This window comes from Solea solea, chromosome 2 (assembly GCF_958295425.1).
Source record: "Solea solea chromosome 2, fSolSol10.1, whole genome shotgun sequence".
Lineage (NCBI taxonomy): Eukaryota > Metazoa > Chordata > Actinopteri > Pleuronectiformes > Soleidae > Solea > Solea solea.
The window spans coordinates 25,479,095-25,504,634 of record NC_081135.1 but is presented as its reverse complement, the minus strand read 5'-3'; the positions used below and the strand labels follow the sequence as shown (position 1 = coordinate 25,504,634).

Below are 25,540 nucleotides of genomic sequence, written 5' to 3'. Positions count from 1 at the left end.
GCAGAGTGAGAGCTCTTAGTTTTTTTCCATCTCTGACGCCGTGGTTAAAAATAGCCCCGGTATAACTCACTTGAACTTCGCTGCCAGGGAATCGCGGGACAAATCGAGATGATTATAAAGACAATTTATGACCGTCTCTGCTGAGCGGAAGTGGAAACAAGAGTCCACTGAGTTCATTCTGAAGTCACACCGCTGTGAACATGAGCTTTGAGTTTCTATCAATAACGACATAATTTTTGTGAGGGAAAGAGGGAAAAGCAGCAGGGGAATGTGGAGGGTGTGGAACCGATACTGCGCCGCTGCGCGTCAATGCGCGCCTCAGCCAATCAGCGCGCACAAGCTGCTCCGAAACCAAAGCACAGGCTGCAGCTTCGCAGGTGCAGAAAACCCCCTGCTGTGAAACAAAGTCCAAAGTACCGAGATAAAAAATGACGAGAGAGCACAGGCAGGAAAAAAAAAACACCGTTCAAAAGTAATAGGTAGTTTATTGTATGCTGTAAGAGTGCTTCATTATTATGTGAAGGTCACATGTGACACAGTGTTTGTTTTTCTTTATTTCTGTGAAACACAAATGAATGTCATATTATTTGATTGGTGGAAAAAATGCACAGAAGAATTGTTAGTGGACATACAGTAGTAGCAGCAAAACCAATCAAACCATAAGAACTCATTACATTATTCCCTTTTTGGACACACCTGTGTCGTATTGCTGGGTTTTTGATGATCACAGATATGACTGATCACAGAAGTCCTCACTAGTTGGTTACAAAATATCAGAATACATTAGTGTTTATAGTTGTCTGATTGTTCGTTCACTGTGGAGAACTTCTTATAGTCACATTTATTTATTCGCTTGTACCCCGTGTTTATTTAAACTGTGTTGGGAAGTCGTGTTTCAACTGCTACAGCTATCGTGTATTTTTATGTATGCATAATTGTTATGATTTGCATTGTGTATTAACACACAAACACATATTGGCACATTTGGTATTCATTTGGTAATGTGTATTATTGATTTTGGATGATAATTTGCTTTTGTGTGAAGAGAGAAACCGTACTGTGAAGTAATACATTCACTATCCGCTCCCAAACGCAGCTGTACAAAGTAACACAAAGTGGACATCCTGCTGTAGTACACGTTTTGAAGATTCCCCCCCAAAAAAGTCACATCAGAATCTACATCTACACAATTATGGGGACCAAATATTGTTACAATAAAATGTCACAGTGTCCTCGATTTGCTTGGAAAGAAGACGCATACTTCATGCTTATACTCGTTGGACAAAATGATTAGATTGTGTGGTTTGTAGGAAAGGACCAGTGTGCAGGGTGTAGTGGCTTCTAGGGGTGAAGTTGCATAATAGTAAGTAACATTCTGAATACTTTAGTAAACAAACATGGCCTGCACATGGAAGAGGACCTGCTCCAATGTAGTATAAAACAATCTAAGGTAATGAAAACCAAACAGTTTTTACTTTTGAGGTAATAATAAAAGTGAACGACACAGTGTAAGAGCGGGACATTCCATTCAAACGTCACACTGACATTTGTGCAAAATGTAAGCAAAGCAGCAAACTTTAGGGCTTCACATCGTCTCGTCCTCAGTCCTTTTCTCCTCAAGTGCTTTCAGTGCAATAGAATTAGACTCCATCACACTGAACAGGTACGAATAAACCTGTGTATGTGTGTGTGTGGATGAAGAGGCACATTTACAGCTACAGCAGTAGCATGAAAATCAGAACTTCCTGTTGTGCAGTTCCGCAACCTGCCGCAGAGACTCTCTTTGGTTTGAGCCAAGTCTTGTTTTGCTGCTCACCTCCTGCCACAGGAGACAACCACGGCTGCTCAGCACCTGAGACCAGGGACGAGAGCAACAATACAATCATCATTGATTATATATATGTAGTGTGTACATTTATATAAATATAAATGCCCATTCATTTCAAACCATTGTCAAATCAGTTCACACACAAACGCTGTGATTCTCAGTAGAGCAGTCAGTGTTTTACATCTCGTTTCAATCTCGTGATGTTACCGCGCTGCACGCAGGAAGTGATCGGTTTTATGTCAAAGAGACAGACGGAGCAGCCACAAAGCGTTTGTGCTGCTGCAAAACACACACATGCTCCCTTCGTCAGGTCTGATAGTTTTTTGTGCGACGGAGCCTGTTTTCAGATGAAGGAAGTGGCATACAAATAATGTTACATCATTCAATTTCACAAAGACCAAACAGAATTGAATTCTGAATAGAATAATAACATCAACAAGAGCAACACAATATCACCAAAAGTTACACACTGTAGCTTTAAATATTACAGAGATACATCAAACAGTAACATTAAATTATCTTGATTTAAATAAAAAATTGCATTTGCATTGGGCAGCCAATGGCCTAGAGGAAAGTAATTGGGCTCGTAACTGGAAGGTTGGTGGTTCAACCCTAGAAAAGGCCAATGGCAAGGGACTCAATCCCCCATTGCTCCCTGGGCACAGACAAGTGCTGACCACTGCTCCTGCACCTGGCTTGTGTGTTTGCTACTGGTGTGCAAAAATTACTAAATCTAATCCAGCAATTGATTGCAACTAAACAGGGGTGAAGAAGTGATGTTGTCTGCGGGGAAATGCCCACAGCCTCAACATTTGAAAAGCATTTGTTCTCACCATATTATTTATCTCCATCAGTCCCTGGCTTGTACTGTCCAGGTGAATGTTCAGGACAGTGGTTTCTACCCAGGCATTATCTGTGTTCCTGCAGTCATCCACGTAACCCTCAAACACCTGAACACACACAAAACACAGCAGCTGTGGGTAAATAATCCATGTGTTCTTCAGTGTCACTGTCACAGGAACTCAGAGAGAAATCAGGAACTGCACTGAATCACATTATGCCACACAGTCTTTTTAAAGCCCTCTCCAGAATCCCATGAAGCAAACATAATTGTGGTGGACTGTTGGCTCCAGCCCCAAAAAAGCCTGAAATTACAGCTCTTGGTTCAAGGCAAAGCAAGTGAAAAATAGATTGGGGGCATCACTCAAGGATCATCCCTGTCTTATTTAATAAGAGTTAATTAATACGTTAGTTAATACGACAAAAAAAAGTTTCAATTGCAATATTGCTTTACTTTTATTTTATCAGCTGTAGGATTTTTCAAGAAAATATAACTTTATAGGCCGCTAAATGACACAAGACTGCCCCCTAGTGCCTGGTGTCTCCTCGCTGCTCTCTCTCAAAATGGTTTTAGTGATGAGTAAAATGTGTGCTTATACAGTATGTGTGTATACCCCACTTTAACGTTGAAGTTCACCTCTTTGAACTTGTTCATTCATTTATTTACCTTCTGTATTCAGTAACAGTTTTGGCCACAGTTAATGCGTTACTGTGTTATCAGATTTGTTTTCTTGTCCTTCAGAGGCAAACATCAGAAGAAAAAATGGCATATTGCAATGTTTTGCTTTGAGAGGCTGCCATGTTTGTAGTTCTGCAGTTTGACTGCTACATTTTATTATATATATATTATATTGCAATATAAGTGCAATCATCTCCAAAAGACACTTATTTTTAACTGTATTTAAAAAGAGTTGTTGCTTCTAAGTAAAATAATATTATTACTTTTTAAAGGTAAAATATGTAATAATTACACTTGCACTGTTTATGACTCTATTCTCTGTGAACTTGCTGATCTGGTTTTAGTAAAAAAGGAAAGGGATAGTAAAGTGTCATAAAGACCCACCTTTGTTCCTTCTGATACTTTTGCATCGAGTTTTTCGTACAGTTTCTTCCCAATGGTTCTTTTAAGTGTTACAGGCAGGTGATCGGCAGATTGGACAGGTCCCTGAGGGATTACAAACACACAACAGGTCTTTACATTTATTTGAACAGCCATAGAGAAAAATATCAAAAGTGAACCAACAGCTGGACTCACCCCAGGTAAAGCCAAGGTGCCTTGGCTCTCATCCCAAACTACCAGATACTCCAAAACAGATTTCTCACTGTCTCGCCAACTAAAAAATAATTATGATTATGCCTTGCAGAGCAATGCTAGGCAAACCACCTTTTTAAAAGAAAATCACTGCAGGGCATGAGATGACCTACCGTGTAACAACAAGGTTCAAATTCATATTTGGACCCAGTTGATTGAGTGCCCCTCGTCCCCTGATGCCAGTCCTCCCTCCTGGGTTTCTGAGGACAGAGGAGATAACACATCAGACGTCAAGACGTGTTTTTAAGGTTGCTGTAAGTGATGTTTGATGCTTTCTGTTATACCTGTAATTATCTGAGGCCTCTGAATCTGATCTGTAGAGAAAGAGAAGATATTACATTTTAGAGATAAGGAGACAGAGGGTACAGTACATTCATTAACCACATTTGATTCAGTATTTTAACATGAAAGTCTTTTATTTTCTGAATGAAACACTCATTATGAATCACTGTTGCTGTGTAAGTTTCTCCATATCAAGCTATATTTTAAATGGTAGTCAGAACATACCCATCTACATTGTCTCCAGCGTCTTCAGATGCACAGGTCGGCGTGTATGAGCTGAAGCTGACCTGGATGATATAAAAACAAATCAGAACCAATTTTTACACAGCTTGTGAATTAATGATGGAAATGTATGTCAAATACCTCCCACTGCACTTTCTCCTCTGGCACAGGGAAGCGTGTGAGTTTGCTGTTTGGATAGTGGAGCTGTCGGGCGTGCACGTGAAGCCCACCCTCGCTCTCTGACGCGTTTCCTAAAGCGTCGGTGGCTTCATCCGTCGTGGTCGACACTGCAGGGAAGAGTCACGGTGAGCAGAGATGCGACACAAGATATAGTTGCAAAATAAACCATAAACAGTTCTGGTGATTTCCTGACTTGGATGTGATTGTGCTTCTTTTGGGACAAGTCCCTGACATTTCAGACTCTCCATAATCAACAGCAAGGTTCTGTTTGACTGGCTGACCTGGTGAAACACAATAAAACACAATGACGACTCTTATGTAACACATCTGCAGACGAAAATCACAGGGATGAATCAGGAAGCCTTGGCATCCTGCATTCCTTCCGCAGCATAGTGTGAAATGTTACAGACGTCATGACAAAAATTCAGGTCACAACCTGCTCCTCTAGTCGGGCCAGTCTTTTCATCATGGCAGACGAGCTCGGCTCCTCTTCCCTCTCCAGCAGATCGGCGATGGTGGTCACCCTCAGGAAACAGACAAGCACAGCGAGCCCTTTGTTTACATATGACTTCCACACAGTGATGTAACAGACTCAAATTAGAATTTAAACATTAACAAATGTCAGAAATGCACTACAACTATGAAGTAACAGCAGAAAGTGTGTCATTGATGGCTCAGCAAAGACAACAAAATAACCTGCTGGCGCTTCTATGGTAAGCTTATGTCACATATTGGTTTGGCAATAAGTGTATTTTTCCCAAAATGTCTTTTTTTAAATAAACTATTTGGGTTTTGTGACAGGGGACAGTTTAACACGCTGCACAGACTATTTGTGCATTTTAAATGAATATGGTGAAGTTGTAAGATGTATTTTTACTTGTATTCAGCTGTAAGAACACAACTCGCTCCTCTGTTTTGGCCTCAGCCTACTGTATAAATACCAGGCACTGTAGCAGCAGCTATGTTCACTATTATCATTAGTCTCTATCTTTGGCAGACCTCTAGTGCTGGGTATTGATACAGTATCAATATCAATATCTGGACTTCGACACTGATTCCTGAATAAAACTTTTTAATGATACTAACTTTGTTATATATTATACTGTTTTAACAAAACAAAAATACATAACACACTACAGTAAAATTCTAGTTTCACTGAGCAACTTTCTGCTCTCATCTTTATTCCATGCACTTTACCTTCAGCACCAGCAACTTAAAACACAACACACACACACACACACACACACACACACACACACACACACACACACACACACACACAAACTCGCCTTTTGAGGACTCACACTGACTTCCACTACAACCATAAACCTGACCTCAACCTAACCACAATACAAATCTGAGCACAAAACGTAACCTGTTCCTCAGAAATTAAGTTCTGCATCATGAGGACCAAGTGTTGGACTCCATGAGGACTACTGGTCCTGACAAGGTCAATGTTTATGCCAGAACACGTCCTAAAGAGGTAATAAATACAAGCACACACACACACACAGAATAAGCCTTGTATTCTCTTCTACTTTATGGTAACACCCTGTACTCCTCCAGACAGCCAATCACAAGCACTGTTATATCTTGGTCAAACAGCATGCTGCATGCTTATTGGCTCACTGACACTGATGAGACGAACTAATTTGATATCATATGACAACACATTTGCAATATTAGGGGATACAGAGGAAGTTTGATGCCTAATATTGCACACATTAGGCACATTAGCCCTTTTTTGGTTTCTAATTATGTTCTGTATGTACATTATTATGTAATGTATGTATATGGATGTAGGTCAAGGCTCCTAAGGGTTTGCCATGTTGATCTACAAGGTCACAAAACGGTTGATGGACTCACCCATTCACGGATGATGAAACAATGGGATAAGAGGTATAGGCAAACTGACACTGATTAAACTGCACTCAACTCAAAGACATATTAAATGTGTAATAAATGGTCCCCCATAAATATCAGTGCTCTAAAGGATTGTTGTGCAGCAACATTTGGCTAAAATCCCAGATTTCTGTGGGATTTTACTTTTGGGCCGTGTCCATGATGCGTCGCTCCACGCTCTGGCTCTGCTCCTGCTGCGTGGACATCAGATATCTGTCTTTCATCAATGCCTCCCAGGACAACAGCTCCTCTTCCTCTACCTGAGGAAGCTCATTTTCTGAAAGAAAGGTGTCACATGCACAGTATGACACACTACCTACTTGTGTGCACAGAGAGAGAGACTTTGTCAGTTTTGGACAAAGGAATCTCGACTGTAAACTGAATAATTACGATGATGAATACAACCAAAAACGATCATGTGATATAGCTGTAATTCCAAAACAGATCTGGGAAAACAGGATCTTTTGATTGATGATTACGAAAATACATTGTATGACAATAACTGTTGTTTGACCAGCAAGTGCACTTTCAGAAAAATAAAAAATCCCACACTTACTGAACTCTCTGCATAAGACAGGAGGCCTGCACAGAACCATGTGCCTGATGAAGAGGTAAAGATGGCTGAAGATGATGAACGGAGGAGGGGCAGCCGGGCGACTGTGGTACTCCTTAATCAGCTCATATCTTTGAAACTTCCATATTCTGTCTGTGTTGTCCTGCACTTCCTCGAATGTGAAGCTGAGGAGCGCAGCAAAGGTGAAAACAGCAGGACATCGCCATCAAAAAAGGGCACAGGTGCCTCAGAAACTGATGAAATGATGATGAAAACTCACTTGAAGATGGCTATGAGCAGGTTGAGCAGCAGAATGTTGGCAAAGAGCAAGTAAACACAAAGCATGAGGATCGTGAGCCCCTCTGGGAAAGCTGGGGTTTGGTCTTCATTCAGGACAGGACACTTGGGCTTTAGAGGATCAGATCCATTCATGGTGCAGGAGTTGATGTCAAATTCAGTGTCTGTGAAAGGCAAAAACATTAATGTCTCCTTGGTACACCGAAGCTAAGATGTTTGTAAAAATGGATTAACATACAAATTATTCAAATTAAAGATGCAAGCAGTGACCCTCACAGTCGTCCTCCTGCCAGCAGGGGGCACTATACCCTTGGCTGACACCACTGTGTGAGTGCTCGGGGCCTAATTACGCACACCTTTCAAGTACAATTAAAACAAATTCTGTTCTTGATGTTCACTCACTGTCAATATTTTTGGGGAAATCGCCAAATATGATAAGGTACGGCTCGTAAACTGCTCCACGGAGAATCCAGTCCAGCCGATTGTCATTGTGGATGAGAATGCCTTGTTTGGCCACGCCGTACGCCACCACCCAGATACTCAGCAGGAACATGAAGAAGAACATGTCCATCATCTGAAGGACAAACAAACATCAGTCACACACTATAAACTTACAAAAAGGTCACAGTGACCTTGACCTAAAACTACCAAAATCTAATCACTTCATCTTTGAGTCCAAGTGAACATCTGTATCAAATTGTAGAAGAAGATCAAGAAATCTCCTTAAGGCATATTTGAGATGGGATGTTTGTTTGGGTTGAAACATAAAAATCATTAAATGAGTCATTGAAAGTAGCTGAATGTGTAATTCATCTTTGAGAAAACCAGCGTGCAACAGGAAAACACTTAATATTCAACACAAAGATCACTTCTCATCTGCTGATTCCTCTTTTTGTATTAGATTGTTCTGCATTAGAATGCTTGTGCTTGTTGGCACATCATTCCGTGTTTTGCAGCCGCTCTCATGTCCGGTCACCACGTCAACCTCTCACCATCCTCCTGACGATGATGATTTTGGGACCCAGAGTCCGACTGATAGTGAAGATGGCCATGAGACGGAGGCAGAAGACCACAAAATCAATGCAGAGGATGATTTTACCCGGGTAGAAGAGCTGAGACGTCAGCCTGAAATAGAAAACACAGGTGAGTCACAGATAACCCAGCAGGCAGAAGTTTAAAGAGGGAGAACGTGTGCTCACCTGAATCCAAGGCCGATAATAAACAGAACGATGGACAGAACATCTAAAATATTCCAAAGGTCTTCAATGTACATCCTGGATTTCTTACGAAACCCAAAGCCATCAGGGTCATGAAATAGCTGAAATGAGGGGGAGACGAACAAATTCATGATTTTAGTAAAGCTGTGATAAAGCAGTAATGTATATTTCTTAGAAAAAGAACTATACCCACTCAACAAACCTTAGCAGAGAAAAAAAGCTCATTGGATGGACATACATTTATCTTTTTCAGAAAAGCAAAATAATATAACTCAAGGATGTAAGGCTGCTGCTTTTTTTTTGCAAAAGTTATTGCTATTACTTTGCATATTTTTCTTATTGCCAACTAAATCCTAAGGAAAGACTGACCCCCACCTCTCCAATATTTGGTCCTAAAAGAGACTCAAAGTTCAAAAGAGGTATAGAACCTGCACACTTACTCAAAAAACTGTCTTCTGTCGGCCTTGTACCCACAAGAAAAAAGGATTGTGACTACAATTGCCAAACTACAAGAGTCTCAGTAAAACAGCTACCGTAACCCCACAGTTCTGTCCACAGGCATAAGCAATATGTCAGTCAGTCTTAGCTGCAGCTTCTCACCTGTCTGACCTCCTCACACACCAGCGAGATTAGCCAGATGTAGAGCAGCACCTCTCCTGCAGAGGGCGTAGTCTGGAAGTCCATCATCAGCACCACAGCAAACAGGAAGAGGAAGGCAAAGTAAGACACAATATTCCAGTAAAACTTGACCTGTGGGGCACTGTACAGGTGAACTAGTCTGGACCAGCTGCTCAGAGGCTTCAGGTGCCGCAGGTTGGGGGAGTCACTGTGGACAAACAAGGTCACTGCAGTTAGAAATAACTTCATGTAATGAAAAAAAAAACCCCTTTAAACATTTTAATAAGAAATAGTCAACAAATTGAGTTGGCATCTACTTACATTGAATGAGTTTAAAGCTCTGGTGGAATCGTTTCAGTCTACATTGTCTGTGTGTGCGAGTGTTGTAACTTTATGTAACTTTAAATTTTATCTGTTGTTTTTACCCAAGGACATTTTCTTGCTTTTGCATGTTATATGAATTATAACAATGACATTGTGAATTCCAAACATACCGTATAAAATATTGAATATTGTGTGTGAGAGAATTTTCTTAGAGAAAATATACATACATAAATGCTTACTTACAGGGCACGAGAATTTGTTTTGAGTGTACTTCCTGTCAGAGACTGCACTGTCTTGATCTCCTCGTGCTTTTCAGTCTCTCTCTGGATGGTTTCATCGCGTCTAAGGAAAACAAGAATATCAAATCAAATGGAAAGGATGACACAGGGGCGCAGTACAAGCAACACTACTCACAACATCTAGAATCAAACTTTTAGTCGACACAAAATGCACACAAAAGATCATTTCTTAACAAGATCACATAACAGGAAGCAGATTAAAAAAAAAAAATCATCAATAAGACTGACCTGAAAACCAGAAAGCCAGTGTAGATAAAGGGGAAGAAGACCATGCAGACCAGTACCCTCCACACAGGGTTGATGACTGAAAGCTCACCACACCAGATTTGAGTCAGAAGAGCCTGGAGGACACACGTGTTTTCAGATTGGCTCATAGTATTTAAGAACTTAAGAACTTGTAATATGTGTATCAATAACACTAGATCCGATTTGAATAAGTCTAAAGACAGGTGAAAGTGAAGATGCTGCTCTACCTGAACACCTGACTGAGCTACAAAACTTTTATTATTAGCCTCCAGAGCCAACCTCAGGCACGTTGTACTTCCCCACAGTGGTGACACACGGACCAACAGCTTCTGAGCGCGCTCCTCATCATCGCTGTGGCACCTGCTGAACACACCTGTCACACGAGCGCGCACACACTCAACATCAATGCAAACCTTTTTAAAAACGACTGTATATACTATAAACGCCAGGTACATCAGTTAAGTCTGTCATTATACCAATGGCTTGTTTCTCATAGTGATTGGCAAGGTCTTGCATATCCTCTGACTCGTCAGCATCACTTGCTTCTTTCGCCATTTTCTTCAGGATCGTACTGGCAGCCAGCGCAGCAGATATACAGTCTAAACACTGTACAGAGACACAGGTATGGGTATGTTTTCAGACACAGAACGATACTATGTAAATGTTTCTCTTCGTGTAGGTTTGACGTTTTCATCACCTCCTCCCAAAAGATTTCAGCCAGCTCCTTGTTGTTCTGGACAACAGCCCAAAGGAAAAGGTCTGTGCCTGAGTCCCGCTGGATCGCTGCTTCACTTCTGTCCTCCCTGAGTTGATTTCGGGAATCTGCTTGACTTTTGGACAGCTAGAGGAGTTAAAGGAGAGAAGTTAAAGTGATAGTTTAGGTTCTTTTCATTGTGGTTGTATGAGGTACTAACACATAGTCAGTACGCAACATCATATATATATATATATACGTATATAGATGTTGTCTATTATGTCTATGATGTTATATCAGTGTCAGTCTGGGATAACTGGGAAGTTTATGTGCCTAATATATTGAAAATATTTACCCTATAATATTATAGAGTCTAAGTTTCTCTAGTTTAAGAAAGTGGAGAACGTCTCAAAGCCAATTAATGTGACAGACTTCAAGCAGTCCACCAACAACATCCGGCTTAATGTGTTGTGTATGTACTGTATTAGATCAGCAGGTGAATGCATGAATGCACCTATTGCATGCAGAGGACATCCCATCATAAAACTTACAGTAGATAATCATGCATTGGTATAATTGGTGCATTGAATTCTCCCAGAAATGGAAGATTTGTGAACTCCTTCAGGTCGCCCTCCCACAGCGTCTTGATAAAATTCAAAGAGTCCATACGCAGAAGATACATTTGGCTTTAAATATGTGAAGTAGAGCCTTTTATGGTTGGAAGTGGCAGCAAAAACTAGAACGGGATCGTCTGAAAGATGGGGAAACATGGGAAATGTGGTCTTGAGCAAAGCTTTTCACCCCGACTGGAAACTGACATTTGTAAACTTCTCACTTTCCTGAACCAAAGTCCATAGAGAAAATCACTGTTTTTACCTTCACTGATCACTGTTCTGTTATGCACTGCATAAATCCTGTAAATGTTATCATGAAATGTATCGACTGGTGGCCAGAATTCAGTGCAAAGCCCAATATATGACAGATGAACATACTCACAGATGAAGATGAATCATCCAAAGTCATGTTGAAGTTGTCTCTCGTGGTGGAGGGAGGGTAGATGGGCTTGGTAAAACTGCCCAGCAGGTGACGCACCTCACCACACACGTGAGTCATGGAGATGACTTCACCTTGTCCCAAGTGAGCTCGAGGCCTCAGGCTGAATGGAGTTCGCCCACTGCGAAAGGAGCTGTGTAGCCGCTTGGCCAGCTTGTGGAGGAAGAAGCAGTTTGGGAGCTGTTTGTAGAGTTCGGACAGAGTCTCCTGGTCGTGCAGGAAATCCCTCAGACTCACACCGTTCTCCAGCAACAGACTCACAAACTCAGGCTTGTTGCCAACGAGGGCTGAGAACATGGCCCAGTGGAGGTCAGTGGACTAGAACATGATGATGAAGACAGTAAGTAAGGTGAGCCAAAGTGTCATACATTCTATAATAAAATTTTAATAACTTTTTGTTAGTTTAGGCACAAAAAAAATACATATTCACTTTTCCCACACTCCCCACAAACTATAGACTTTATATAAAAAAGAAAAAAGACATAGTCTTCAGGTCTAAAAAGAGACGCCTAGGAAGTTGGATGAAAGCAGCAGTCAGCCACCAGGGGGCGACTCCGCTGGTTGAAAAAAAAGAAAAAAGAATTCCTTTTAATTAGATGTTTATGGGAAAATGAGCCTCAAGCTGTTCACTTGATGTATAAAGTCAGTTAACCTTTTCCTGAGGAGTTAATGGTCTAAAACGCTTTTATGTTCACACTGAATGACAAACAGATGATAAAGCACCGCACTGTTGAATGGACCCCAGTGTGATTGACGGCTAGTGCCATCCAATAGGTGCCTGTTTGCAGGTGACATCTGTGAATTTCCAGTTTAAAAAAGAAAAAAACTGGGTCACTTTCTGAATATGTATACTAGTTTCCCTTATCTTTACAAGGACAAGAAAGATTGTAGCACAGGTTCAAAGTTGAAGACCATGTCTGACAGACAGACCCACCTTCCACTGGCTCTCCTCAGTGAAAATCTCAGTCTCAGCTATATCCACTCGGTTCCAGCCTATAGCCAGCTCCAGTTGCCTCTTCCAGCACTGTGACTCGCTGGTCCTCGAAGCTGAGCAGAAAATGTATAGAAAAGAATTAATATTCCAAAAAAGAGGTTTCAGTAAGCCCATATAATGGTGCAACAAGCAGCTAGTTATCTCATTAATATCATGTGTTATGTCTATTGTTTAAAAGCAATTTTAAGATGATATCTTAAACTATTTTATTAGCCAAAATATATTTAATTGAAAATTATGTAGGAGCAAATCAGTAAACCAGAGAATGCCGTTGTTTTTGTCTGATAACTGACTACCTTATTATTATTATTATTATTATTATTATTATACTGTAAAATGTACTGATGAATTTTACCTAAACTCCATTACTTGAGTAATGATCTACACTAATAATTATACATAAACATTATGGTCTGGACATGGTCTGGCAGCGAGGAGCAAGATTTTACTGAAACCACTGCCAAGATTGTAAGAGATTGGACCGTTCCCTGAAAATGTATTTTAATTAGTGCAGAAAAGCTCAGTCAGGGAAACAGCGTACACCTTCTTTTAGCTTGTCCAATGATTCATTATGATTAAAACAAAAGCGAACGCCCAGGACGGCGAGCTCACTCTTCATATTAGTTTTCTATTATCACAATAATGCATGATTAAGCTGGGCCTGTGCAGGTTTCATAAATCTCTTTCCAGACAATTGCAAGAAGCGTATAATGTGTCTCTGTAAGGAAAGAAAATCTTTAAGCTGAAAATATCTGCAAGCGTATCTATGTCAGTTATGCACATTTGATACCACAGGCCACAATTTACTGTTCGAGAAGCAACACGATAAGTGCTAAGAGCCTGTTTGGAAATGGCACCATTTCTGTCTTGATGCTTGATGCTGTGTTGTTGCATCTTTCGTCAGTCCCGTCACTACGTATTTTGTGGAAAACAAACTCCTACCTTTGAGTAATGCCTGAAGAATAGCCACGTCTACATCCCCATGACTGTCCTCGCTCACTCTGAATACTGTCAGCAAGTGCGGCAACCTGATGATGTCCTGAATCTACAACGGAGAGCAAACAGGGTGTTTCACTTCATACTCGGGTAAAGCTTTTGACAAACTATCACCGAAGATGTCTACTAATAAACTCATTATAATATACTGTTTGTTTATTCAATACAAAAAAGCTTTTGCGACACTGTAACCTTTGGCTAGTCTAAGCAGTCCTGAGCACTTCATGTCATTGATTCAGTAAACGAGAGGATTTCGTCACTGGGTACTGGGTGTTGTTAGTAAATGAAATTAGATCGTTATCTGCATAATACAGAATATTAACTTATTTGCTAATGAAGTCACAGCACTGAGGCACATTACAGGGGAGATAGACATTGGAGGATGAACTATACTGTGGTACATCGTATTAAATCAGGGGTCAGCAACTGTTTTTTTAGCTTTTGATAAATAAAAGTGTTTTAATATTCTGTGCATGACATCCAATGTCCAAATTGAAATATGGGAAGCCATTCCAGACACTTAAATTCAGTAATGTGCACATGAAAAAGACACATTTGTCGTTGTGTCCATCTTTGGATCCACATACTCAAAATACAAATATTGTTTTATTTCAAAGTACTTTGTTTTCTTCACTTTATATGAGGTTGGGTGAAATGTCAACAGTTTTCTTTTTGTAGTTCTTAAATCTCATAAATCCCTCATGTGGAGGTTAAAGAATATGGATAGATTATATATATGTATATATATATATATATACATATATATATATACATATATAAAATAAATATATATATATATAAAAATGACTCTATCACTCATACTAAAGGCTGCAGCCCCCTATACACTCCTCAGAAAGTGTTAACTGAATTTAAACTTGAAATTGGATTCAGGTCATTAATGTGGTCACGTACCATCTTGGTCCACTGTATGATCTTCAGGTCAGCAAAAGTTTCATACTCTTGGCTAAAGAACTTCTTCAGCAGCTGGTGGACGAGGGCAATGGTGACACGGCCCACTGGCAGCCCCGCGACCTGGGCAATCACATCTGCTATTCTCCCAGAGCCTTCCAGAACCACACAGGGTGTACCATTCAGCATGGCGTTATAGATGGTCTGGAAGGAGACTCAAAGTCAGACGCGACGGACAAAGATAAAGAGGCTTGAAAATGATTACTCACAGTGAGAGTTCCTGGACCTCCATCCAAAACCACGCACACCACAGGGATGGTCACGCCACTCTCTGGAGGTTGGACAATGAGAAATCAATGTTAAAAGCAGGGCAGATAAAAAGGGAAAAAGAAACAGAGACAGTATCTGTATGTATGAGAGGTTACTGCATTTGGAAACAGATGCATCAGCTCATTTTGACCTCTGTTTCCAAGATGCTTTCTGGAGATGCACTTCTCCAGACGGCTACGCAGTTCAATCTCCACGCCATAATGACCGTGGGTCCCGTCGTCCACCAGCAGGAAGTGGGTGTGGTTGTTATCGAGGCAGGACAGTCGGCCCTGACCATTGACGTCCATCAAATAATGCGCTGGGAAACAACCCTGCAGAGGTGGGGCATGGCGTAAAAGGAATTTACAATTCAGATGATTCAGATTCACATGAAAGAGAAAAGAGCAGACAAGTGTAAATGTGTTTTCTGTACCTCTGAATGCACCAAAGCGTCCCTGTTGTGAATCGCTCCCCATGTTGCCACTCCGATAGCTACGATCTGACCCTGTGAGGAGCTGCTGCTCAGGGCATAGTCTCTCACCGCCTGCCCCACATGCTTCATCACACCTGTGTGGGTGCCACCGGTGATGATCCACGCCCCTGAATGCAACACAGCGTGTGTACAAATTCAGTTTTACATATACAGTACATGAGAAAGCTATGGACATTAACAGTTTAATTTATGATCATGCATTTTTTTTCTTGGGGAGTAGATGAACTGATACCACTCTATTGTCCAGACCAGAGGTGTCAAACTCAAGGCCTGAGGGCCACATGCGGCTCACCACTTCATATCATATTATAATGAAAACGTGGCCTGCGTTCTCCTCTTCCTTTAAACACAGCATGTGTGGCTGAGGAACAGCAGCCAGCGAGGTGATAGAATGTAATACTGAATAATATATGTAATATGTAATAAGACATTATTGCATTATAAAACATATTACATTCAACACTTTTACATTGAAATCTGTGAAATATCATCATGAATATCTTAATTGCAGTATCATGATGGAAAAGTGTGCAATAATATTAAGATCATACTGAACAGTTGTTTTATGTCCTTACTTTTTTTTCTCTACACCGGCCCCCTGTTGACCAGACTAGATGCTCATTGGCCTTCAGGACATTTGAGTTTGACACCAGTCTGGACAGTCAATATGAAACTACCACTAGCAATCAAATGTAACCAATCTAAAAGGGACAGACGTCCTGCACGTCCTGCACAATCACAGTTAAGTGCACTTTACCAAGACGTACATGTTTTGAATTTGTCTAAAATAGCTCTGAAACCACTTATTTTACTAAAGCAAAAAAAAATCTCAGCACTCACGAAAAGTCATCCCACTCCACTGTAGGAAACCTGAGTTTATCCTCAAGTTTTTCAGGGGACAGACTTCTCTCACACACACACACACATTTGTTTTGGTCTCTCCTCACTGACTGACCTGTCGTCTGAGCCACTTTGATGAGACCTCTGTGGAACATGTTCTTGAGACGAGCTTTAAGATAGAAGTTCTTAGCTCCTCCTGTCACTGAGATGAGCAGGTTGGGAGGGGACAGTTTCCACTGTTCCGTCAGTAAGCGGTACAGGACTTCAGGACTGGTGTCAGTGGACGCGCGCACATACTGAGAGTGGACACACACGTGGAAAGCCAGGTGTGAATGTAAAGGGTAAGACATGCTTGCAGGCACACATGAAAAAACAAAAGCATTGTCTCACTTTGCCTGTCTTTTGGCCAGTCCCACCAAAGCTGATGTCCCCAAAAGCATCCGTCGGCACTTCGTGAACATGTCTGTGTTTGTCCCATGACTCTCCAGTGAAGTCCTCGGGCTTGATGGCCTCGTCCACATGATCAGTTTTTAAGTAACCACACTTGCATACATCCTCTCTAGAGTGGGAGCATAGAAACCAAAAGTTATGGCATTTTCATGCACAACTTTAAAGCTGCAGGATGTAACCTTTGGTGAGTTTTGTTTTTCTGTTTGGTCTTCATGAACAAAAACACTGCAACATTGCTCTGTCAAGCAATACTATCAGACCTCACTCATGGGCCATTTACACCTGGCATTAGAGTGCGTTTTCTGTGATCAGAGATCGGATAGCTCTTCATTTAAAGACGCACTTGTTCACTGTGGTGTATCGGTCTTAAACGGTTTGTTTTATACAGTCTGATGTAGTTTTAGTAGGTCTGTAATGTTTTAGTGTGCGTGTTATTCTATCTGTGTTGTATATTGTTATTGTATTCTTTTTTTAATGTCTGCCCTGCGCCTATTTCACTACACTTTGTATGTTTTTATTTATCTAGTGTAAAGCGTTCATGTACTGGCGTGATTTTTCACGATTACAGATTACAGACAGCTCGACAAGAGTAGCAGCTACTGGGAAGAAACCGGGAAGAACTAATCACATTTTCATCCTCTCTCACACAGACATTCAGGGAAGTGACTCCCCTTGCATCACCACAATAACACAACCTTGTGTTATTGTGTATACACATACTGTATGTACATCAATGGCAAGGTCAGTTCAGAGGCTTTCTACATCAAAACCACACAGCTGAGAGCAGTTCAGCCTACCTGACACCTTTTTCAAAGAGGCAACATTCCTTCTTGCGGATGTTTTCCCTGATCCAGGAGCCAAAGGCACAATGCTGGAAGGAAGGAGAGAGACAGAGGTGCTTAGAGGGTCTGACTGTGTTGAGTGCCATAGCCTGAACCACTCGGGACTCCATGTCAGCTTTACTTCTCCTGGAGGGAACATGGGAGGGTTACACTGCACAGATCTGCCGCGGGCTGAGAACTGAGAGCAGTTCTCAGTTGGCAGACGCTGTGCTGCTGCTGCTGCTGTTTCTGCTGTGGGTGCTGGCTCGCATCAGTCAGCACTGCATCAGTGATGTCAGAGCAGAGTCACAGCAGCCGCAAATCTGACCAACAGGAAGGAGCCCGGCCCCAGATCTGGATCAATCACTCACAGCATTTCTAGGAATAGATTAAAAGCATGGCAACATGCCACAGCAGCAGGTAACGGCACATAATAATCAGAATTTCTTTTTAAAAAATGTGTGTGAGGAATATAGTTAATACATTTAATATTGTACATGTACTGTGTCTAGGTGCAATTTTGAGTCTTAAAACTTAGTTGTTGTATGATTTTACTCCAATACATTCAGGTCTAAATATTGTAAAAAAAAAAAAAATCAATTCCCTATATTACTATACAACATTTTAAGCTGTTAGATATTTAATATTATTTATTATTTTATTTATCTATTGCTTTTATTTGATCTCAATATTAATGAAAGTTTTCGTGATTTTACATGACATACACCTTCAGAACCTCAGCTTTTACCAACACCCATAAAAGAAACACTTTCGTTTTGAACTGCGTTTATCTTTGTCCTATCTGAGCATGCATATCTACAGTTACAACTGGGTTACATATTTTTATAGATTATTAACGAAAACAAAAAGGGGTTGACCTCACTCGTGTCCCATGCTGCTCATGACAAATCACTTTTTGATCCACACTCACCTTTTTAAAACGAGAAACCGCCCGATTTAGTCCAGGTTTGGTGAACTGCTGAGTCAAATCCTGTGGATGAACCTTATTCTCAGATTTTGGCAGCATGTCTGAAGAAGCAACACAGCAAGTCAGAGAAAAAGTACTAAGTGATCATCTCCTGTGAGGGAAAGGGCAGAGCACGCAACTTATCAGTGATGCACTCCTCATCTGTAAACCCTGCACAGGACTTAAGTATTCTGACAGATGCTTTTATCTCACTGACATGTGACCTGCTCTGCATTATCTCTACTACCTCCACTGAGGACTAAAAAAAAAACACAAGAAACTCTCAACTTCAACAAATGGATGAGACGAGGCACAAATCCACACTGACCCACTGACTCAGCCGCCATGTCCCGCAGTGGCAATAGAGAAACGTGATTGTTCTCCTGGAGATAAACTGCAATTTCCTTGTTTTGTTGCACTGTTAAATGGCTCCGCCCTTTTCTTTTTTTTCTTAAGTGAAATTCTGCCAGAATGTTAATAATCCACCATCCACTCAGGCTTCAGCACACCACAAGGATTTATATAAACAGTATAGGCTATTGGCCTCAACACATTCAAGACGGCTACTCTTCAAGACAAGGAAAATCAATCAGTTTGCAAATCTGAAAACAGAAAAATGTTGAGAATAAATAAATAAATAACAACACCTTTTGGACAGTCTTCAGAGCTTCCTTTCAGTTGGACAAATGACAGCGACAGCATGAAGTTGTTCCTGAACTACACAGTGGAAGTGCTCTATGTCTCATGTCGTTTTCCAGGTGTTAGAACCATAGTCAACACATGTTGCCAGGTGACGCCTCCAGAGTATTTCACTGTGGGGATCTGGTTACTGAAGGAAGCGTGGCTTGTTGTTAAAAGTACCTGTGTAACTTCTTTCTTTCTTTCAAGACAAAATTCAAACAGCACAAATGCATGAAAAGTTTTTTTTTTCTTTAATAAAACAAAGATTGCATAAATATAATAAAAGAACTGTACGTCAACAGAATCTGAGACAGTAGCAATAATGTTTCGCTCCTAAACAAAAACATGTGCACTCTAGTAGCTGTCACAGTTGTTTCTCTTTAAAATGTATAAATAAATTAGTTTGCCATATTTAACACCAGGTGCAACTCAAAGTGCATAAAATCAATTATCTGAAATAAGATCAATTATTGTCACATATGACCCACACATGGTCAGTGCTACTGTAGGTAAATATGTAGGAATATTTGTTTTTGTCTCATTTTTTCTCATTGTGGGACCACTGGCTGGGCCACTAAGAGGTTGCTCTTGGGCCCGAGGGCCACCATTTGAATGGGCTGGTTCTACAGGGATCTTATAATATTATCATTTTCAGTGAATTATCTGAACATCTATAGGAAGAATTCCCCCGTCATTTACACCAGACAGTGAAATGAAAATGTTACAATGTTCTATAGTTTCTTACACATCTTACATTTGGAACTATTAAAACCATCCGAGTCCTCTTAGTGAGAGGGTCATGGTGTAAATGTCAGGTGGAATATGTGGAGTTTAGGATTATAAAGTATAAATGTAGTATGAATTAATGTCCCCCAGTTCTTTAAACATAATAGTGTTATGTGCTAAATACTTTTGAGCAAAAACTATTCTGTGGAAGTTCACTTCACTAATGTTGGATTTTGCAAAGTTAACTCTAAAAGTTAGTGTGTGTTTAACACCATCGGAAACTGGGGCTAATCATGCTGCTACTTCATTTACGAGAGACTTGGGTCGAAGTTCAGCTTTTAAGACTCTTTAAACATCGATATAACACAAATGAACTGATAAGGAATTGTGTTAAGATGGAAATCTCCACCTTTCACAGTCATGGAAAATCATTAAAATTAGTGACTTTTTCTGGTCTGAAATCACATTTCATTATATTTTTTAAATGTAAAACAAATTGCTATAAAAGAACGATGCATCCTGTCGAGAAATGTAAAAAAAGAAGAAGAAAAAAGTCACATTTATTTGTGTCTTACAGGTTTAAGCCATTGTTTTGAGTCTCCACCACCAGATGGCAGCACATCACCGCTGATCACAGCTGCTCACAAGCTGGAGAGTTTTACTGCTCTAGAGATTTAGGTTAAAATAACCGGTTCAAATCAAAACCAAAAACATTTACTTCACATTTATTCATACAGGAAATCCCGTGCGAGAGAAATCTCTCTTTTTTTTTAAAGAGGGAAGCCTGTCCAAGACTGCTCCCCAGTCACAGTTCAGTTATACATAATATAACACATAATATAAAACAACAGTCAAGGGTTTGCACAGGGGGAATGGAGAACCAGTTCAATTAAAATACCTGCAATTACTACCACTACAACTTTTATTACAAGCTTTAATCTAATTATTCCATGAATAGTGGCAAGAGTAAGTTCACCGTAAACTCCCTGGAAAAAAACAATAATAATAAGAAGAGCACCATCTTGTGGAGAAAAGGTGGAGATGCACACATACAAACTAGAGGAACTAAATATTTCAGCTGAAAATCGTCACTGATATAAATGATATCACTCATTTCAAATTCTTCTCAAATTCACAAAGCAAACCAAAAGAAAGTCATCATAAAAAATGCTGCCTTCATTTTTCTAAGCAGCGTGTGAGGGGAGTTTATCCAAAATGGCGTAATACTATGAAAATAAATAAAAGAATGAATGGATGGATGAATGAATGAATGAATAAGTAGTGTTTAGCGTCTTCAGAATAACCTTTTTCCTTCAGCTGAGATTCTTCTGATTATATTAACTTGCTAAAATTCAGAGCAGACAGAGCCTCTACACCAGGGGCCTCAAACTCAAAATGACCTGGGGGCTGGTGAACTTCTAGTCTGGTCAGGAAGGGGCCCGGGCCGATCAAGTGAAAAAAGTCCTGTTTAGTAATTACAAATTAAAATAATATCTTGATAATCCGTCATGATGTTGCAAATTAAAATTAGTCAGCATGAGACTGCACAACATTTCAAAGTAAAAGTGTTTGTTTTGATACTTAATAACAAAAAAGAACATGAAGATGCAAAATTAATCTTTACATAACAAACAAAACACCAGACAAGCTTGCCTATAATTAAATGTAGACACTTATACATTTAATAATGTGATAAAAGTAAGCCAGTGTATTAATGTAATATTAATATTATTATTATTCCATCCATCCATGTTGACGGGAAAGTTTTCATTATAACTTTAAAGTGAACATTGAGAACGTGAGTTTGAGACCAGTTCTACACTTTCATAAAGAACCAAGAGGGTGAACATTAATCCTAAATTTCACCAAATTAATATTACACTGGCTGTTCCTCCTCCTTAATGTACACACAAATACACTGAAGTTTTCTATGTAAAACAGTGATGGCTGAAGGTTTTCTAACATATGTCGCTACTGTGATTTGATTTGTGATGTATATTTGAAGTCAAGTTTCAATTAAATACTTAAAGACTTAAAACAAGATGGGACATTACTACATAAACTCCGGTAAAATATATTAACTGCTATCCAGCACGTAAGGAATACTTCACCGATTTGCATTTAGCTTTGTATTGTATAAAAATTGTGCTTCCCAACCTCAGTTTCCCGAGTCGACAAATATCTTCATTCTTTTTTGTTGTTGTTACGTGCCCACCAGTGACACTTGGGTCAAGCCTTGGTCCGAGGCTTGAAACTGCAACGCTAATTCCTCACCTTTCAGACCCACTCGTAGGGGGACGGGACTTTATTCGCGGGAATGTAAACAGTGTCGGCCATCTTTGCTAATTGTTATGCTAACAGGACCAAGTGTCACAAAGAAAGAAGATATTTCTCAACTCTGAGGTTGGGAAGCACAATTTATATTCTAGTAATACAAAGCTAGATGCAAATTGGCAAAGTATTCCATTGAAAGTTTCTCAAATTTTATTAGCGTTGTCAAAGGTTTTGTCCACTGTGAAGGAACCAAGTGTTCAATTCCATTGTAAGTCGCTTTGGATAAAAGCGTCTGCTAAATGACATGTAAAAGTGTTCACATTTAAGAGTCTGAAACCAGAAATCAGTTTTTTGACAGGCAAAATAGTTGACAATTAATTTAGTATTTAGTTAATCAATTAATTAATTAACTGTTGCAGCTCTAACAAAATTTGCGATTCGTTGTTCTTTCAAATTGTGATTCTTAACTGAGGTTAGGAAAGAATTACAGCATTATATATATATATATTATTATGAACAATGAGCTGCTTCATAATTGTTAGATGAGAAGAGTTGAGAATGAACCACACAAAGCACAGACTCAAATCTCAGATCCCTTACGGCACAATATTTATTCAACAATATACAGATTAAATTTCTCCCTACGTATCACACTGCTCTGTAGATTTCTCTTTTTTAATTTACCTTGCTCTTGTGTTTTAACATCTGTTATTTACAAGATTTAAAATAAGTCTTTCTCTCCATTTATACAACATCAATGGTACAGTGTTACCACATGTTACAGCAGCTTCCTTTCGAAGCGTCTCCGTTGAGATTCACCGCTGATAAATCCGTTTACGTCTCATTCGCCAAACCGACGTCTTTGAGCCACAGAGAAATAAACCGACATAAGGGCTCGTCATGCACCAAAGTCCAGCCGTGGCTTTCTCTCTCTTTGAGGGCGTCCAGATGACAAATGGATGGTCCAGTTATTTCACCCACACGAGAAAGGTCCTTCACTCTATAGCACCACAACAGGGTGTATAAACAGAATTGTTGAATGGGGATATGGCCGAGGACTTGCACCTTAAAAGTATTAGATCAAATGCATCTGCCTCTTCCCACACGACAAGGATCAATGAAAGCCTGTGTATCAATAAAAATAAAAGGGGGGGAGGAAAATGTTGCATAGAATCAAGTCTGACTTTGAAAACAGAAATTTTGGTGCTGCCATTTAAAAAAAAAAATGTGGCATTCCGATTTACTCCTGAGACCTTCTGGACCACGTAACTTATTCTTTTCTTATTCTTTTTTTTTTTTGGTTTTAAAAATAAAAAATAAAAATAGATAGCTGTACCCTTAGACTAACAAAAATAGCATTGTTGTTGGATGTGACATCACATAGAAGTACTACTTTAAAGAGACTAAAACCCTGCATTGAGTGTATACACATTAGCACATCTATAATATATCATTTCAATAATTATCTTGAGGAGAGAGAGGTGGATGGATTAAAGTGCATTATACTGTATGAAAACAAAAGCCCACAGTTATCACATGCAGGACAGGAAATGAACGTTGTCCACCTGCGGCAGTGCCTGACAAAAAGTGATTTCCTTTAAGTTTTCTGATCTTATTCTGCAAACATGAACAGAAGAGAACATATTCAGGCACAGCCAAGTTTCTTTTCTTTTCTTTTTTTTGACATTGTTCATTTCCCGCCCTGATCATTTAAATGCAAATAAAACCAGACAGTGAGGGATTACTGTAGGTCAACATACAGAACCAACATGGCTGCTGGTAATCTCAGTCAGGGCCACTCGTATATTACAATGACATGAACATTTCACCAAGTTTTAAAAACAGCAGGAAATAAAATGTCACTCAACTCACAGCAAAATACAGCATATGGTAATTGGGCTCACACAGAGAGAGACACAGCACAGAGATGTGACAGCAGACAGAACAGGTGAGAGAGTGAACCGTCACCACACTCTTCTTCCTCCACAGTCAAAGTCCAGCACGAGGAGGAAGAGGAGCGCTGTGAAGCCCAAGAGCCTGCAATCGAAGCTCTTTTGCTTTAAATGTTTTACGGGTGGGGGGGGGGGAGCACAAAAAAGGGGGCTCACTTGAAACCAGAAGCAGCAGCGGTGGTGGTGAAGGTTTTTCCAGCACCACGCGAGCATGAGTGTTGTGCAAGAGTTTCACTGCAGACGGAACTGACTTTTATATACATCGACCGTTCACCCTCGTTTTCAGGAGCAGGAGAGCAAGACATGGGGGGGGGGGGGATGCGCTACAACAACAGCAACAACAGCTGACATCACCTACACTACACAAATGCATAATGTTCTGTGTTTACATGTGCGGCAGAGCTCAGACGTGATTGTGAAAGGACAGTGTGCTGCACAATGGCAAAAAAAAAGAGGGTGAAGCAACTTTTTAAAAGAAAGAAGAGAAAAGAAAAACAAGGCATTTTAAATTAAGACACTGGACAAAAAAAAAAAAAAGAGATTAAGAGGATGTTTTGGCACATCTGGCAAAAAAAAAAGAAAAAGACTTGGGTTTGACTTGGCCACGTCACGCATCTAAAAACAGCAGTGCTTTGTCGGGAGCTACACATGCAGACAAAATCACTCAGTCTGAGCGGAGAGAGCGCGATGAACACAAGCTACCACTGTGTGCAGACGCAGGCATTTGACAGCAAAGACGATTCAACTCCATGCACAACTCAACTGCACTTTTAAAATGGATGAATAATAATAACAACAACAATAATAATAATAAAAAAAGATGAATCAGGGTTCACTGCCAGTGTGGTTGTCTTGACATAGGACAGGAAATGTGAAAACCTGTTGGCAGTCGTGTTAGATTTTCGTTCATGACGTGAACTGAAATGCAGGACCAGAGATATTGAGTCAAAAGCTCTTCACGCCGATGTTTACAATGCCATCACATTTGCAGTGCGAGTCCGTACTGGTCCTCCACTGTCCCATTGCCCGGGCTGCTCAAGTGCTCCACTCTCAAACTCAACACATAAATGGGGCCTTTTCATCCTGCATGTGATTGTACGCGAGTGGCAGGTGAGCACACACAATGAGGTAGAACAAAATGTTTCATGATCATCCAATCAGAGCAACAAAGCAGGAGGCGACGACGACCGTTACCGTTGGTCACCGCTGACGCACAGTGACTACTACAAGCCTCTAGAGCTGAAACAATTAATGGATTAAT

At 40.2% G+C, this 25,540-nt stretch overlaps 1 protein-coding gene across 1 annotated transcript; it reads right to left on the bottom strand.

Moving 5' to 3' along the window:
- Positions 1 to 498: 498 nt before the first annotated feature.
- On the bottom strand, positions 499 to 19,453 carry trpm2 (transient receptor potential cation channel, subfamily M, member 2). Its single transcript, XM_058623318.1, has 34 exons — positions 19,294 to 19,453; positions 18,611 to 18,708; positions 17,656 to 17,729; positions 16,799 to 16,967; positions 16,524 to 16,704; positions 15,509 to 15,675; positions 15,227 to 15,407; positions 15,036 to 15,097; positions 14,770 to 14,970; positions 13,804 to 13,906; positions 12,802 to 12,914; positions 11,811 to 12,185; positions 10,818 to 10,961; positions 10,597 to 10,726; positions 10,348 to 10,493; positions 10,103 to 10,215; positions 9,819 to 9,917; positions 9,234 to 9,459; positions 8,616 to 8,734; positions 8,409 to 8,541; positions 7,819 to 7,990; positions 7,400 to 7,580; positions 7,123 to 7,304; positions 6,711 to 6,843; positions 5,101 to 5,188; positions 4,858 to 4,945; positions 4,626 to 4,771; positions 4,488 to 4,549; positions 4,265 to 4,294; positions 4,094 to 4,180; positions 3,924 to 4,002; positions 3,732 to 3,833; positions 2,662 to 2,778; positions 499 to 1,852 (listed from the first exon to the last, which is right to left on the bottom strand). Exons 1-34 carry the CDS (start codon positions 19,346 to 19,348, stop codon positions 1,736 to 1,738), a joined length of 4,473 nt encoding a protein of 1,490 aa, XP_058479301.1. The 5' UTR covers positions 19,349 to 19,453; the 3' UTR covers positions 499 to 1,735.
- Positions 19,454 to 25,540: the final 6,087 nt, after the last annotated feature.

Excerpts from the sequence above, each read along its gene's own strand:
- trpm2 (XM_058623318.1), bottom strand. The coding sequence starts at position 19,348 with ATGCTGTCGCTGTCATTTGTCCAACTGAAAGGAAGCTCTGAAGACTGT. Across the intron at positions 17,730-18,610 it reads CGGTTTCTCGTTTTAAAAAG|CATTGTGCCTTTGGCTCCTG; the intron begins GTGAGTGTGGAT and ends CCTTCCTTCCAG. Across the intron at positions 4,550-4,625 it reads AGGAGAAAGTGCAGTGGGAG|GTCAGCTTCAGCTCATACAC; the intron begins GTATTTGACATA and ends TATATCATCCAG.